Source organism: Notamacropus eugenii, chromosome 3, assembly GCF_028372415.1.
Source record: "Notamacropus eugenii isolate mMacEug1 chromosome 3, mMacEug1.pri_v2, whole genome shotgun sequence".
Taxonomy (NCBI): Eukaryota; Metazoa; Chordata; class Mammalia; order Diprotodontia; family Macropodidae; genus Notamacropus; species Notamacropus eugenii.
In genome coordinates, this window is record NC_092874.1 from 149999494 (window position 1) to 150014301 (window position 14808).

Genomic DNA, 14808 nt, shown 5'->3' on the forward strand with positions numbered 1-14808 from the left:
CCCGCCGCGAGACGCGCTCCGGCCCGGGTCTCCCCCGCCCCCGCCCCTCCCCCCTCCTCCCCCCGCCTCTCCCCCTCCCCCTCCCCCCCAGCCAATGCCTGCACCTCCGGGAGCGGCTGTCTCGGGCCCTCTCAGGCAGCGCGCCTCTCTGCTGCCTCTGGCGGCCGTCGGGGCTGCGAGTGGAGCTGGCTCTGGGGCGCCCGACGGCCCCTCCTCCTCCTCTCCGGTCCTCCTCCGCCGTCCTCCTCCCCCTCCTCCTCCCTCTTCTCCTCCCCCTCCCCCTCCCTCCTCCCCCCTCCTCCTCTCTCTCGCCTGCTCCCCCTCCCCCTCTCAGAACACTCAATGTCGGAACGTTCCGAAGATGACGTCGGAGCGTTCTCGAATCCCGTGTCTCTCGGCTGCTGCTGCCGAAGGAAAAGGGGAAAAGCAACAAGAAGGAAGAGCAATGGCGACACTGGATCGCAAAGTGCCCAGTCCGGAGGCGTTTCTGGGCAAGCCCTGGTCCTCCTGGATCGACGCCGCCAAAATACACTGCTCCGACAGTAAGAACCCCGCCGCCGCCTCCTCCTCCTCCTCCTTTATTGTCCTGTAACCTTTCCATTCACCTAGAGCCACGGGAGAAAGGAAAAAAGTGTGTGGGGGAGAGCGAGCGAGTGGCCCCCGGTGTCCTCCATGCTGCTCCCTCTCTCTCCGAATAAAGACACGTAGAGACCGAGCCTCCGTGCCCAGCAGCGGCCCGGCCGCCACGGCCGTCAGTCCGTGCGTCCGTCTGTCCGCCCGGGCTTCCCACCGCAGCCCCCGGTGGGCTTTCACAGCCCTGCCGCGGTCGGTTTAAAGGGCTGCTCTGGTGCCGCCTGCACAGTTTGGTGGGGCTGGTGGGGGGGAGGGGAGAGATACCTATCTGGGCCAGGTAGATGGAACCCGCACTTGGGATACAGATGGGCATTGTCCCTGTTTGTTTATTTATTTTTTGATTTGGGGATGGCTGTCCTCTGCAGTCCGTAGAATCCATCTGTTTTTATATATTCATATAAATGTTTGCAAATAAACATTCTTCCCTCCCCCTTGACTTTGGCTTTTTTTTTCTGCTTTTCATCTGCAGATGTAGATTTAGAAGAGGCTGGAAAAGAGGGTGGAAAAAGCAGGGAGGTTATGAGGCTTAATAAAGAAGGTAAGTGAAACCACTGGCATTTTTAGTGGCAGTGTGTGTGGCAGAATCTTCACAGGATATAGCTAATATAATGTGAATTGTTCTGCTAGGTTACAGAGTGACTAAGGCTTGTCAAAAATTGAGCACGCCCAGGTGACTATCGCTTCATGGTAACTTCCTTCAAAGTATAAATACAAATAGAGGGGGGAGGAAGGCTGTTTAAGACAGAAGTTTACCAGACTTCAGTTCTTGCTCAAATGGACATTGCTTTTTTTTTTTTTTTTTTTGGTGCAGAAATAGCCAGATGCACATTGAGTTGTACCATCCTGAAGCATATTTATCTTTTAAAAGTCGTTAGTAACTGTGGATAAACTCACAAGAGTTTAATTGACCCCACATGTCCAGTAATTTCTGCAGCTCCTTTGCTCTCCATCAAAAACAATTGTACATGGCAAGTCTTTAAAGAGGTTCACATTTGGTACAATTTGCGTTTGGTCACAGATCATTATGTGGCGAGCATTGTTATAAGCATCTGTATGTGTGCCTTCACCTCCTCTCCATCTATGTTTCCTTAGAATGGAAATACAGTACCTGAAATGGGACATAGTGAGTAAGTCATCGCAGACCAAATAACATGCAAGTGAGGCTGTGGCCTTGATCAGTAACCTGCTGGTGCTGTGCATATGAACACACATGGTCATCATAAATAAATCACATCCTGTTATCATATACAAGCATGCCATATGTGGCTGTGGCCTGTGTATTCCAAAATGGAAACTCTAATGGCAACTTTCAGCTAAGCAGAAGGATGGACTTGTTTGTATTGCAGTGAGCTATCATGAAGTCTTGTGAATGGGGTGGGCATGAGTCAAAGAAGAAGGTATGAAATGCTATGGTTGAAAACAGGCCACAGTAGCATCCCTGCATTAAAGCCCCCAGCAGAATCTATAAGAGTGCCAAAGGGCCGTCCCCAAAGCAGAAGTGCTCATTGGGAAAATACACCAACCCCCTCCCTAGCCCCCCCAAGGCCTAGCTGCCCCTAGCTGGAAAGATGAAGTAGTAATAAGCTTGACTGTTTATTTAACACCTGAGGACAGCATGCAAGTTTATAAGTTCAGTCTGTTTCCTTACTCTCCAGAGAACAAGACATTCAAATATGGAGAGAGAACCTGGAGAGTCAAATTTATGCCTACACAGGGACAGTTCTTTAGCATCACTTTAGCTTTGGCATTCTGATTATTAAGTAACAGCATAAAGAATAAGACTCCATTTTAAAGAGGTTTTTCTTTTTGTTTTTGCTTCCAAATACTCTAGTGCCATCTCAACCTGTGCACTTAGGATGTGAGTGATGGAATTACATTAAGAAGGCTACTTGGGTGCTTATCTGTGTTAGAAGGCCATGGTAGTTGGGAACGGAAATTGATACCAGCATTTCCTTTTCCTTTTCAGACAAACTCTTAAGGTCTTTAAGAGCTCATGGACCTATAAGACAGACCACTTGCAATGGAATGTTCTTAGGATAGCGCACGAGATGCTGTGGAAGGGCCTTTTAAAATTAAGTTGAATCAAGGTCATAATACAGGAAAGTATTAGATGGAATTCAGTGACTGGGCTGCTAATTCTGAAACAAATTCCAGACTTAGAATTTTTTTCCCAAAAGACTCTCATTCTTAGATTCCACTTTCCCATGCAATACTGAGATTTCTGAGGAAAGATAGAGAGCACTTTTCCTCAGACATCACTAGGTTATTTGTCATGTGTTAGTGAAAAGACTTAGTGCTTGATTATTTACATTTGTATTGACTCCCACTGTGGTCAATATATGGTATAAATTGTGAAATTAGCCAAGTAAGGGTTCTGATTTCCCATTGTTCATGTGCCTTGTAGGTTGTGGTACTAGATTCCTAAGAGATTTGTTGGTATAGATATGTGTGTATGCTTTATTTTATGTCTAAGAAATGCACATATGTTAAAAACATGACCCACTATAGTATGGAATGTAACATACTATAGGTCTATCTTGGACTCAGTCCAAGAAAGTATAGTTGCCAAAAGTATCCAAAGAGCCTCATTATTATGGTGTCACCTTTAATAAGATCCTGTACCATAGAGTTAAAGCAAGACCCCTCTCTGTGTGCATTCATTATGTATTCACAAACTATATATGTATGTTTATACATATATATGCTTGTATCGAGATAGATTTATATACCAAAGTAGAGGAAAATAAGGAAATCTTAAAAAAAGCTTTGTACATGAGTAATGGTGGCCAAATAGGATAAAGTTTGGGAATGAGAAATCGTAACTGTGAATACTGTTAGATACTCTCTTCCACAGAATTTGATGTACATTTTATAGATTGAGTTAATCAGAGGGCAGATAGGATGATAATGATAAATAATCATCTCATAGCTGTCTAACCATTGGTTTGATAAATAGTGGATGGACTTATAGACAATTCAAATACATATTTAGAATTATGAAATATTGCCCTCTTCCATTCACTCTTTCCTTAACCTTCCTTAGCTTTTCATCCTTACCTATACATCACAGATGAAATGTTTGCTTTGGGATCTCTGATGTAAAGTCCTAATATAATTATAATTGATTTATCCAGAATTAATCAAGAGCATGGGCAAGCAGTATTTGGCATATCAGATTCTCGTTTTAAATATATGATATGGTTTGCATATGTTTCTGGGTTATTCAGGTGCCAAAGGTTTAGCAGTTAAATACTCTATCTAAGATACTGTCATAGAAAGAACACAATTTCTTTGCTTTGAAAATAAAGCATTCACATTAAAAACAAAACTACCTCGTGTTAAATATACCCTGTAATTGTTGAATTTCATGGTGTCAGAAATTCTTACATCTCATGTTTATATGTATCCCATATAATGTTTGTCTGGCAACAGTTTGTGACTGGACTTTGGGCTATTAGGGGTGTGGATTCAAATCTCAGTCATATATTTTGTGACCTTTTTGATGAGTTAATTGTTCATTTAAAGCAGTCAGGCACTGAGATTAGATAAGAACACAATTCCCAGAAATGTAGCATGTGAGACATGAAGAAATTTGTTTATGATAGAAAGTTATTTGCAAAAGCTACTCATTCTCATCTATCATATTTTCCTTGATGAATAGTAAATATACCTGTATTTATCCAGGATCAGATGTTAGGTACTTCTTCCAAAAAGATTCTTTTCACCTTAGGTAGAAGATAAAACAGTCAGTAATACGAAAGGTTTTCCTCTTACTGACTGTCTTACTCTAATACAATTTTGGAGAGCTTTCATTATTTTTTTTTTTAATGATTCCAGTTCTATAAGTGGATTGTTTTGTGCAGTGTATTGCTTATTCTTTTTGGTCATCTTGAACAAGTCCTAGAAAACTACTTAGGATCATAAATTGGAGCTGAAAGGAACTTCTGAGGCCATGTCTTCCAGTTCCCTAATTTTATAAATTTTATAAATAATTATAATTTTATAAATGATAAAGTTGGAGCTTAAGGACATTAAGTTGCTGAAGGTCACATGGGTCCTGAGCCACAGAGGTGGGATTTGAACGCAGGTTCTCTGACCACAGAGCCAGGGCTCTTTCCACTGTACATCGCTCCCTTCGTTGCAGAATATTAGAATATATCATTAATTGTGGGAGGGGAGGAAGAAAGAGAAGGTGTTAGGGAGTAGGGCAAGGAGAAACCTCAGCAAATCCATCTTTTTAGAAAACCAACAATTTCAAGCCAGTAATGTATAACCTGTTAGACTGGGGGGTGGGAGTGAGGAAAAGGGAAGGAGAAATTACCAATTCCTGTATGTTTTCAACTGGGTATATACAGTAAAGAATCATTGAAGTGTTTTATCAAATACTTTTAGCCAATTTACAATATATGGCTGAGGAAGGTTTACAGAATTCTTTATAGGAACCAGAGGCTTGGAAAGTGCCCTGTGAACTATAATTTTTTTTTAAGTATCGTGAAACTCACAGAATGGGACGCCCTCCTTTTTAGGATCTGAAGCTTGTCATCTTTGTAGTTTATATTTTAATGTTCCCAGATGTTACGCAGGTAAATTTATGGAAAATTATCAGTTTGCAGACTGTGTGAAGGGGCCACTGAAGACTAGCTGTGACTGTAGAACTTGCTTTTCTCTTGAGACATTGGTGGAATTGGGCTGAAACTGTGTTTTGGAGGAAAGAGAGTATTGATCTGAACATCCTTGATAATAGGGCAAAAGGTAGGGTTTAGAAGGCCTGCAAAGGACCTGAGAGAGTTTTAGTTGTTAAAGTATGTGAGCATGCATCGTTGAAGCCTTGTACTTGAAGAAAATGAACTCCAGCCTTCCCAGTAGAAGCAAATGTTTTTGAAATGCCAACGAGTATTGAAGGAAGGAGGGAGAAAAGTAATATAGATTTGTGGAAAACTATAAACTACCTTCGTTTATCATTGTGCAGGCAGTTTGTGGTTATGTATGATAATAGGGGACCAAAATAAGTGATATCCACAGTTTACCCAGATACAATTTTGGAGAGCTTTTTTTGTTTTGTTTTTTGTAATGATTCCAGTTCTGTAAGTGCATTGTATGTTAACTTTTATTAATGGCTACTTTAGCCATTAATTTCAATTTCTTTCTCTAGTGAGCCTTTTTTTGTGTGTGCAAAGTTTGCTGATTTTGAGATTCATTGGCCTTCCCTTTCTTTGTCTAGCTTTTTGTAAGGGTAAAGAGAAGCTGTGGAGTAGCCCAAAAAACAGAAGAAAGAAAAAATGGAAAGGAGAAGCAAAGGCCTTGGATAATTCACAGGCCTATGTAATCAGACCCTGATTGATCAAGAAGTACATGGTCATAACTGTCAAAGCCAACATTAAAAGAAACAAAACCACAGTTACCTCTGGTTAATTTTGAAGACACTTCCAATTTTTTATGCTTTCCTAATATTCTGATATGCCTGAGTGCCCATGTTGAGATGCTGGGGTAGATTTTTTTTTTCTATCATAATGTGGTCGACAGGATATGATACATACATTTTGCTAAACTACATCTGTTGAAGAAGTTATACAGTAGCACTTCTCATCCTTTGCAATCTATGTGAATTCCTCCTTCTATAGATTCATGCAGGATATCACAAAATGACAAAATATAGTTAGAACCATGATAATGTAATAAAATTGTAATAGAGGAGTCAGAGTATACTTATTTAAATCCGTAGTATACTTACTTAAATGCTGTACTAAGGTTCCAAGCTATTGGGTTGAATTGTAGATATCTTTTATCAAATTTATACATTTATTGTTTACCTTTTATACTAAGAGCATTGGGTAGACACTGTTGGGGATACAAAGCATGGCCCGTGTCTTCTAGGAACTTAAAATAACAAGGGCTTAAAAAAAAAAAAAAAAATAACAAGGGCTTTTGGTCTCTAGTTATAGGTAAACCGCCTTTGGTGATATTAGTTATAGCTACTCTATGCTGAGTTTTTCTCTTTGACAAATAGCAGTATTCTAACCACAAGCAGTAAATTGTCATTTCAGCTGTTCAGATCACAGGATACTAGACATAGAGCAGTAAGAAATATTAGAGATGAAAAAATTTCTAAAATCCCATAATACCAGTTTTTAAGTGATTTAAGAGGGTTAATGTTCATTATGTATGACTTCTAATGTCAAAAAAATCATGTCACAGCTTAATAGAGTAGAAAGAGTTGGGATTTGAAGTCATAGAATCTGACTTTAAATCTAGTCTCTTATCACTTACAAGCTTTCTGGAATCTCAGTTTCCTCTTGTGTAAAATCAGAGTTTTGCTTCAGATGAGTCCTAACACCCCTAAATCTGTGATCCTGTAGCTGTGCAAGTTGTCACTGTAAAGTGTTAAGGGATTGTACTTATATTAAATCATGTCTGAAATCACATCTATTACTCTTGGGAGTTTGATTACACATGGGATCCATCTGAATGGATGGTGTTCGTGGCAGAGAAGAGGCTGGTGTCTGGGTTGCTGCCTGTGGGTTTGGAAAGTATAAAGGACAGAAGAGGATTAGATTCTTGAAGGCTTCTGTACTTGGTGTCAAGTGGACTGCGTTGTTATCTAAGGCTTTGAGTTCATGTTCACCTCCTTCATTCCAAGGTTTCACAGCTTCCTGCTGTTCATTTCTTCAGAATTGAATTTAACAGGTTAGAGGGAATGGCGAAGAGGATTCTTTTTTGTATAGTCGATATTTATACATTGTTGTGTGTGTTTTTATGTATCTTTGGGTAACCTTTTATTTATGATGGTTTTGGCCTTCAGAAGTAGTTATATAATGGTAGCACTAGTCACAATAATAGCCTGTCTTTGTATATAATCCCTTTTAACCAAAGACTTTCCTACTCTGAATAGGTTGGTTGCTGCCTACTCAGATCTAAATGCTACAGTCAGGTTAATGACTATGACCATCAAATATAGCAGTAATGGAGAGAGAGAGAATTAGTGCTTGAAACTGAAGTTTATGAATTCCCTTCTTCCCGCAGTTTAGCAAAGTCTGATTCTCCTAACCTTTGGGACCAGAGCCTTTCACTCCAGAGCCTACAGTTCATTCCGTCTCACCCAAGGAAACAATTTAAAAGTAGAATGAGACAGGCACCACTGGAATTCAGCTGTTGGGGAAAGTTTTTATTTTTAAGTGAATGGTTTTAATTTTGTGCCTGGGATTTTGTTATGCAATTCTGAGGCATTAGGTACATTTTAGTTTTGATTTTTAATCAAATAAGTACATGTGGAGGCAAGAAGAAAGCAGTGTCATATCTCAGAAGATAAACTTGTATTGGTCCTAGGCTTTTTGTATGTAGCAGTGATGACTGATACTGCTGTTTCTGTAGAGCCCAAATGGAGTCCCCTTACGATACCATCACGGTGAATAGAACTCCAACGCAATCATCTGGCATAAGGGGAGGTTGATTGTTGCAGAGTCAAGTTGGAATATGTCTGATCCTGCCCCAAAGCAGTAATGTGTGATGGAAATGTAGCTGGGGGAAGAGAACAAGCCCAGTCAAATGGCACTGACCACAGCCCATCAATAGTAACAAAAACAATAATAATAAATAAGAGCTAACATTTGTATAACACTTTGAAGTTTGCAAAGCACTTTTCATATGTTATCTTATTTGGTCCTCACAACAGCTATATAAAATAAGTGCTTTTCTTCTCCTCATTTCATATATGAGAAAACTGAGGCTAAGAAGAGGTTAGGTGACTTTCCTAGGATCACACACCTAGTAAGTAACTGAGATGGGTTTTAAACTCAGTCCTTCTGACTCCAAGGCCAGCATTCTATCCACTATATCAGCTGTCAGTCAGTCAGTCCACAAGCAGTTATTAAGTGCCTTTTCTGGACCAAGTACTGTGTTATTTGCTAGAAATTTGTATACAAAAGTGAGATAGTCCTTGCCCTCAAGAAGCTTATATTCTACTGGGAGAATACAAAATGTCAGCAGATAGGTGAATGTATAGGACAGGCCTGCACTGTACATACAGCCCATGGGCTGCTTACAGCTGGCCGAAGGATTTCAGGCATCTCTCAAAAAATGTGGAAGATATAAAAGAAAGTAATGATGCTTTGTCCTTCCGCTTGTCAGGGTTGTACTCATCATGTTACTTAGTAGGTGGGTTGCCACTGTGCAATTTCTCCTGTTTGTCACATGGCCTGTGACAACCAACCATTGTCAGTCTCTCTCAATTCTAAGAGGAACGAGTCATATCTTTTTGCTGTGTTTTCGGTCATTATTGGCATTGAACATGGACAAAGTGAGTGCAACACATGCCAATGCAGTTGATGCCGGCTATGCAATGAGAAGCAGTAACCCAAGAGCTTCTTCCCTTCCCTCTCTGCAAGGCTGCCCTCCAAGTTACATGAGTATCTGGTGTTCTCTCTAAGGTTAGATACTCAGTTCAATATTTCTTTGTATGTGAGCAGTTGCTGTGGAGATTTTGTGGTTCTAACACTCAGGTTTTTGGGGTGACTTTGTAAAATGGGTGATTAAAAAAAAATGGAAGATCGAATCAGAACATAAAGTGTTTAATCCAGAATGGACAAATAGATATTTGTTTACTTACACATGAGACAAAATATCATGCCTTGTTTGCTGAGAAGTAATATCCTTTCTGAAAGAATACAATCTTCGTCGCCATTTCAAATCGAAATATTCTGACTTGAACAAATTGGATACCAATGAAAAACAAATTAAAGCATCTAAATTGTTGAAAAATCTCAGTGGGGATCAACAGTTTTTCAAGGAAGTAAACTCAGAAAATAAGGTGGCTACTAAGGTTAGTTTTCAGATTTCTAAAGAAATCAATTTCAAACATGGTTCTGGAGTATGATAAACTAATTGATCACAAGAAGTGTAGTATGTCCCATTAACTAAATGTAAACAGAAAACCAGAAAAATATATTAAAACTTACACCACTTAGCAAAGTAATTTTTTTTAACATTAATGTGATTTCATGATAAATAAAAATCTCGAGTAATAAGTGTAATTGATATTAATTAAAATTTCCCTTTTTAAAAATATGGTTTATTTGCAAAGTAGTTTAATCATTAATTGCCTGGAAAATGAGCTGCTAAAAACCTAACTGCAGCCCAAAGAAGTTTAACCTATTTTAATTCTGACCCATACCTGCTGCTAAGTTTTACATGTGGGATATGTGCAAAATAAATACAAAGTGATAATTTGGGGTTGGGACTTGTAGGGTATGTGCAAAATAAATAAAAAAGTGATAATTTGGGGCTGGGGGTTGGGGTAGAGCAATGAAGGGAAAGTCTCTTGGAGAAGAAGGGACTTGAATTGAATGTTGAACTGAGTTTGGGGTTCCAAGAACTGGAGTTGAAGAGGGAAAGCATTCTTGGCATAGGGTCCAAACTGTAAAAAGGCATGGAGATAGGAAATGGAATGTTATGTACATGGAATAGCAAGTTTGGCTGGAGAGTGCAATATGAAGTCAGACTGGGAAGATGGGCCAGATTGTGAATGCTAAGTAGAGGAGTTTATATTTTATCCTGGGGCAGTAGGAAGCAGCTAAAGCTTCTCCAAGAGAGGAAAGGGTGGGCTGAGGGTATAGTCAGACCTTTGTGTTAGTAATATAAATCTAATTTTTTGAAGGTTGCAGTAAAGAAGACTAGACTGGGTAGGAGCAGGAGTGAGTCACTTAGGGGCTATTGCCTTGGTCTGGCTGAGAGGATGGAAGAGTCTAAACGAGGGTAGTTGTGGTAAAAATGGAGAGAAAGGGAAGTAAGCAAGAAATAGTGAGGAGATCGACTCAGTGAGACTTGACAACTTATTGGCCACAAGGGGAGAGAGGCTGGTACAAGAGAGTGAAGACTCAAGCATATCTCTTAGACTCTAAATTTGGGTACCTGAAAGAAGGGCATTTAACACAGTTCCTGGCACATAATAGGCACTTAAAGTTTATTGATTGACTGACACCTTTGACTTAAATCTCAAAGTTAGGGGTTGGAGTAGATTTAGAGGGAAAGATAATGAACTTAGTTTAGCTAGGTCTTACATGTTTCATTCATCTGAATTGGGAAATGGAATAGTTGTGTTCCTAGCTTGGTTTCATTAGACTTACGGTAGATATAAAGTTCTAGGAAATCGAATCCTTACTATGTGCTACCCAAAGCCAAAGAGCAAGATATCGTAAGTACCTTAGGCTATATTTTCCCCAATTTACTTTCACTGAAGGAAAGTTCTAAGAAATTGAATCCTTACTATATGCTACCCAAAGCCAGAGAATAAGATATCATAAGTATCATAGGCTATGCTTTCCCCAATACTTGCACCGAAGGAAGAAATTTAGTAAATGGGATGTAGTGAGGCCCACAGTACTTTAGTGTTATATAGGTTGTATAGGTGGTAAGTAGGAGAGGCAGGATTTGAACCCAAGTCTTCTGGCTCCAGATATAACGTTTTTTCCACTTTATTGTGTTGCAGCAATTTCACTGCTTTAAGAGAATGTCTTTTGAGTAGAGGTGACATTCTCTATTTTTTTTTTATGATAATCATTATTATAGAAGCACTGTTTTGTAGTGGATAGAGTGCTACACCTGGAGTCAGGAAAAAACTATGTTCAAAACCTGCCTCAGATAATTCCTAGCTATATGACCATAGATAAGTCATTGAAGGCCTCTGGGGAGCCTGCAGCTCTTGAAGATTGTCTGCTAAGTATGAATTCATTATATGTATACGAATAAGTTGTAGGTGGTTTGCAATCTATATTGCATAGATCCTTCAAGTGTGAGATCAAGGATTGTTTCATTTTTGCTTTTATATTCTCAGTGCCTAGCACACAAAACAGGTGCTTATAAATGCTTGTTGATTGATCTATTCGGTAACAGTTTGCTACAACACTTGGAGGTTTACAGACTCCTTCCTTCACAAGAATGGTGAGGTAAGCATTTATGACCCCCATTTTACAGATGAGGAAATTAAGTCTCAGAGAGGTTAAGTGACTTGTTCCAGTCATCTAGCTAACCAGAGCAGGGGTGCAAATGCAGGTATCCTTCCTTCAAACCCAGCCTTCTTACTTGTGCTGATAAAGTCTTTTGCCTCTCATACATCGGTGGCTCTTTGGGTTTCACAGGAATAAAAAAGAGAATAACTCAAATTCTGTCACCAGGTTATGGTGACTCTAGAGCGTTTCTATTGAGAATGCCACCAACAGCAGGCCACAGAAACTGTGAGCAATTCTTAGTAGGTTGTTGAGAATACTTAGTATTGAATCAATTGAATCTGGTATAAAATCCTGTGATGCACTCCTCTTGTGGTCTCCCCATCTAGATGATCAGGTGGCATGCCTCCTTATTCTCCACATTAATTTCTTCCTTGCACCTACCACGTTAACCAAGACTACATACAGTCTAAGAAAAGCATTCTGAAATTGAGTAGTGGACTTGGTGGACCGAGTCAGTTCTGTGCTTCAATCTGCCACAAATAAGGAGGTATTACAAGGGGATCAGAGATGAGACAGGACAATTGGATAGCCTTTGCAAATGCCTTATCCCCAGTTTGTGTTCCCATCATACCTCAGGGGTAAACACACCAATTGAGGTATAGTTGTGAGACTAGCAAAAGGTATGAAGTCTTTTTTTCCTCAGTAGCACAGTTAGAGTTGTGAGATCAAGTTCTTTGTTTTGGCCTAGAATTACACAACAGAATTTTCCAGCGGTGATGAAGAGTTTGGCCCTTTGGATTGATTGCCTTTCCCTTGAGAAATTCCTTCAAGATCTACAGGCAACATTGTTTTTAGGAAATCCAGTCAAGTTTGAATGGCCTTTTTCTTTCACTGTTTCTTGCCTCTCCCCAACCCAAAGGAGACCTGTTCTGAGGGGATACAGCACTAGAACATTCATGATGGGCAGGGAATCTTTGAGATTCAGCTGTGATTCCCCAATACTTTTACTGAAGGTGTTAATTTCAGAGCCTTTAATGGCAGGGGACCGGCCTGAATGAAATCTTTGGTGCAGATTCAAACCTTTCCTTTTTTGAAAGAAGGTGTTAGAAAAGATGGTTGCCAAGCAACTCCAGGGGCATCTATCTACAGTGATTTTTTTTTCCCTTTCTCTTTCTTCTTTTTTTTCCTTTTTAACATTTTCTGGGCTGCTTTTCAATTTCCCTTTTGGCACTGGGATTGTAAGGGTTTGCAATGAAGGGTGATATCCTTTAAGGGATGGAATAGAGATGACTTTTCAGTATGGATCACTTTAGGACCATCCTTTCCATAGGTTCTGAAATACTTGTTAAGGAGGTTTGAAAGTCTTTGTTGTCTCAAGTCAGAGGTATACCTGGTAGAGTCTGTCTCAAGGCTGAATGAATAGACAACGTTCCTTAGACTAGTATGGATTGAGAAAAGGTCTAAATTACTTTTACTGTATATAATCTGGTAATTTTCAATTTCAGTGATTCCAGATTTCACCTAATTGATTAACTTGGGCTCTTATGCATTTCATAAATAATAAGCCTTTAGGTCACGGATGAATTGGTGATTCCTTTCTCAGAAAAAGATGTTGGTGGGAAAAAACGGAGAATCTGAGAAGGTTGGTTTCTACTTGCTTGTCCCTCAGTCAGAGGACTTTGGAGTCTGAGGTTTCAAGAACCATCAGGGACACCAATGAAATCTAGAATCCAATGAATACTTGCTTGCTGACTCAACTCTCTCCTAACACTGGAGCATTCATTGACCAAGGCATAAAAGATTGTATACTAAAGCATAGCTCAAAGAAATAAAACTCTTCTCTCTCTCTCTCTCTCTCTCTATAAAAATAGTAGAAGTAGGGTCAAGGAGGATGGAGCAGGTGGCTGTGCTGAGGTGTATGGGGTGTAGGTCATCTCCTGGCCCAAGGGAAGGAGTGCTGGATTTGGAGTCAGACTCTGCTTCTTCCTATTTGTATTGGGCATGTCCCTTATTCTCTGTAGCCCTTGGTTTCCACATATGTAAAATGAGGTTTATGATGTCGGGGACCTCCATGGTCCCTTTCAGTTCTTAAGTTTGTGATCCAATCTAATCAGTTAATAGACTATACTTCTTGCTTCTCTTGCCTTGTGTAACACTTCCTTACCACCTTCAGTTTCAGAAACAGACCAGCAACAGGAAAGAGATATGAAATTAAAATTAGTTCTGCTACTTTTTTTTTTTTTTTGCAGCTCTGACAAAGGCTTGGTGACAGAAGAGAATTAAAAATACAGGTGTACCTTGATTTCAGTAAGCTCAGTATATGAAAATCCAGATTTACATAAAGGATAAGTGAAAGGAATGATTACCTGCCTTACATAAGGATTTTAAATAGGATTTCTCTAAATCATAAGCTGCATTAGCACTTTTGAAATATGATTGAATTTGCCCAATGCAAATATATATTTTACATAAAAGTTTTAAATTCTTGTTTGCTGATTCCTTCTGTGGTGTCTCTTACCTTTAAGGGGTTACTCCCGAAGACCTAGTTCTTTGACCTTCTGCTTTTTTGGTTTCATTTTTCTCAGTAAACTAATTTTGTTTCATAGTTTCCTATTTCCAACTGCCTATGATTGTAGACTCATGGCTTTATGGTTAGAAGGGGCCTTAGAGGGCATCTGGCCAAACCCCATCTCGGACTTTCCCAAGGTTACACAGAAGAGCTGAGATTTCACATCCTCTGACTCAAGTCTAATCTTCTGTCCACTAAACTGCCTCCTTTCTCTGCTTAAATATCTCGCTGACCCTTCGAAGTCATTGTATCTAAAGTTAAACTCATTGCCTCCCCTCTGTTTCCCTCAGTCCCATTCAAATTCATTTCCACTTTTGACTTCCCTGTTTCCTTCACTGCTGCCTCTGTTTACCCCTGCACCCAAGTTAGAAAGATAGTGTATGTATTTTGGAGGAAGAGAGTTCCAAATGGTCAAGTCACAGCTCTCACACAAACTATGAACCTGAGCAAATCATCTAACATCTCTGAGCCAGAGATATTTGGTACTTAATCTCTCACAGGGTTATGGTTGGGAAATAATTCTATGTAAATGTGGGAAGTATGATTATCTGAAAACTTAGTCTTTTCACAATTTTTTTTGTCCCCCTGTCCTATTTATTCTTTCTTTTAAATGACTTCCTCCCTCTTTCCTTGCTATCATGATAATCCCAGTCCTCATCTTACATC

At 39.7% G+C, this 14808-nt stretch overlaps 1 protein-coding gene across 4 annotated transcripts in view; it reads left to right on the forward strand.

Moving 5' to 3' along the window:
* The first annotated feature begins 96 nt into the window (after positions 1 to 96).
* The window catches only part of ATXN7L1 (ataxin 7 like 1), a 269784-nt gene continuing 255072 nt past the window's right edge, over positions 97 to 14808 (forward strand). For 3 of the 4 annotated variants that reach the window (XM_072653089.1, XM_072653090.1, XM_072653097.1), the window contains exons 1-2: positions 97 to 542; positions 1103 to 1171. In XM_072653089.1, coding sequence (XP_072509190.1) covers positions 362 to 542; positions 1103 to 1171 — 250 coding nt within the window. In that variant the 5' untranslated portion in view covers positions 97 to 361. The remainder of the gene's footprint in view (positions 543 to 1102; positions 1172 to 14808) is intronic. The other variant, XM_072653092.1, reaches the window with a different exon arrangement.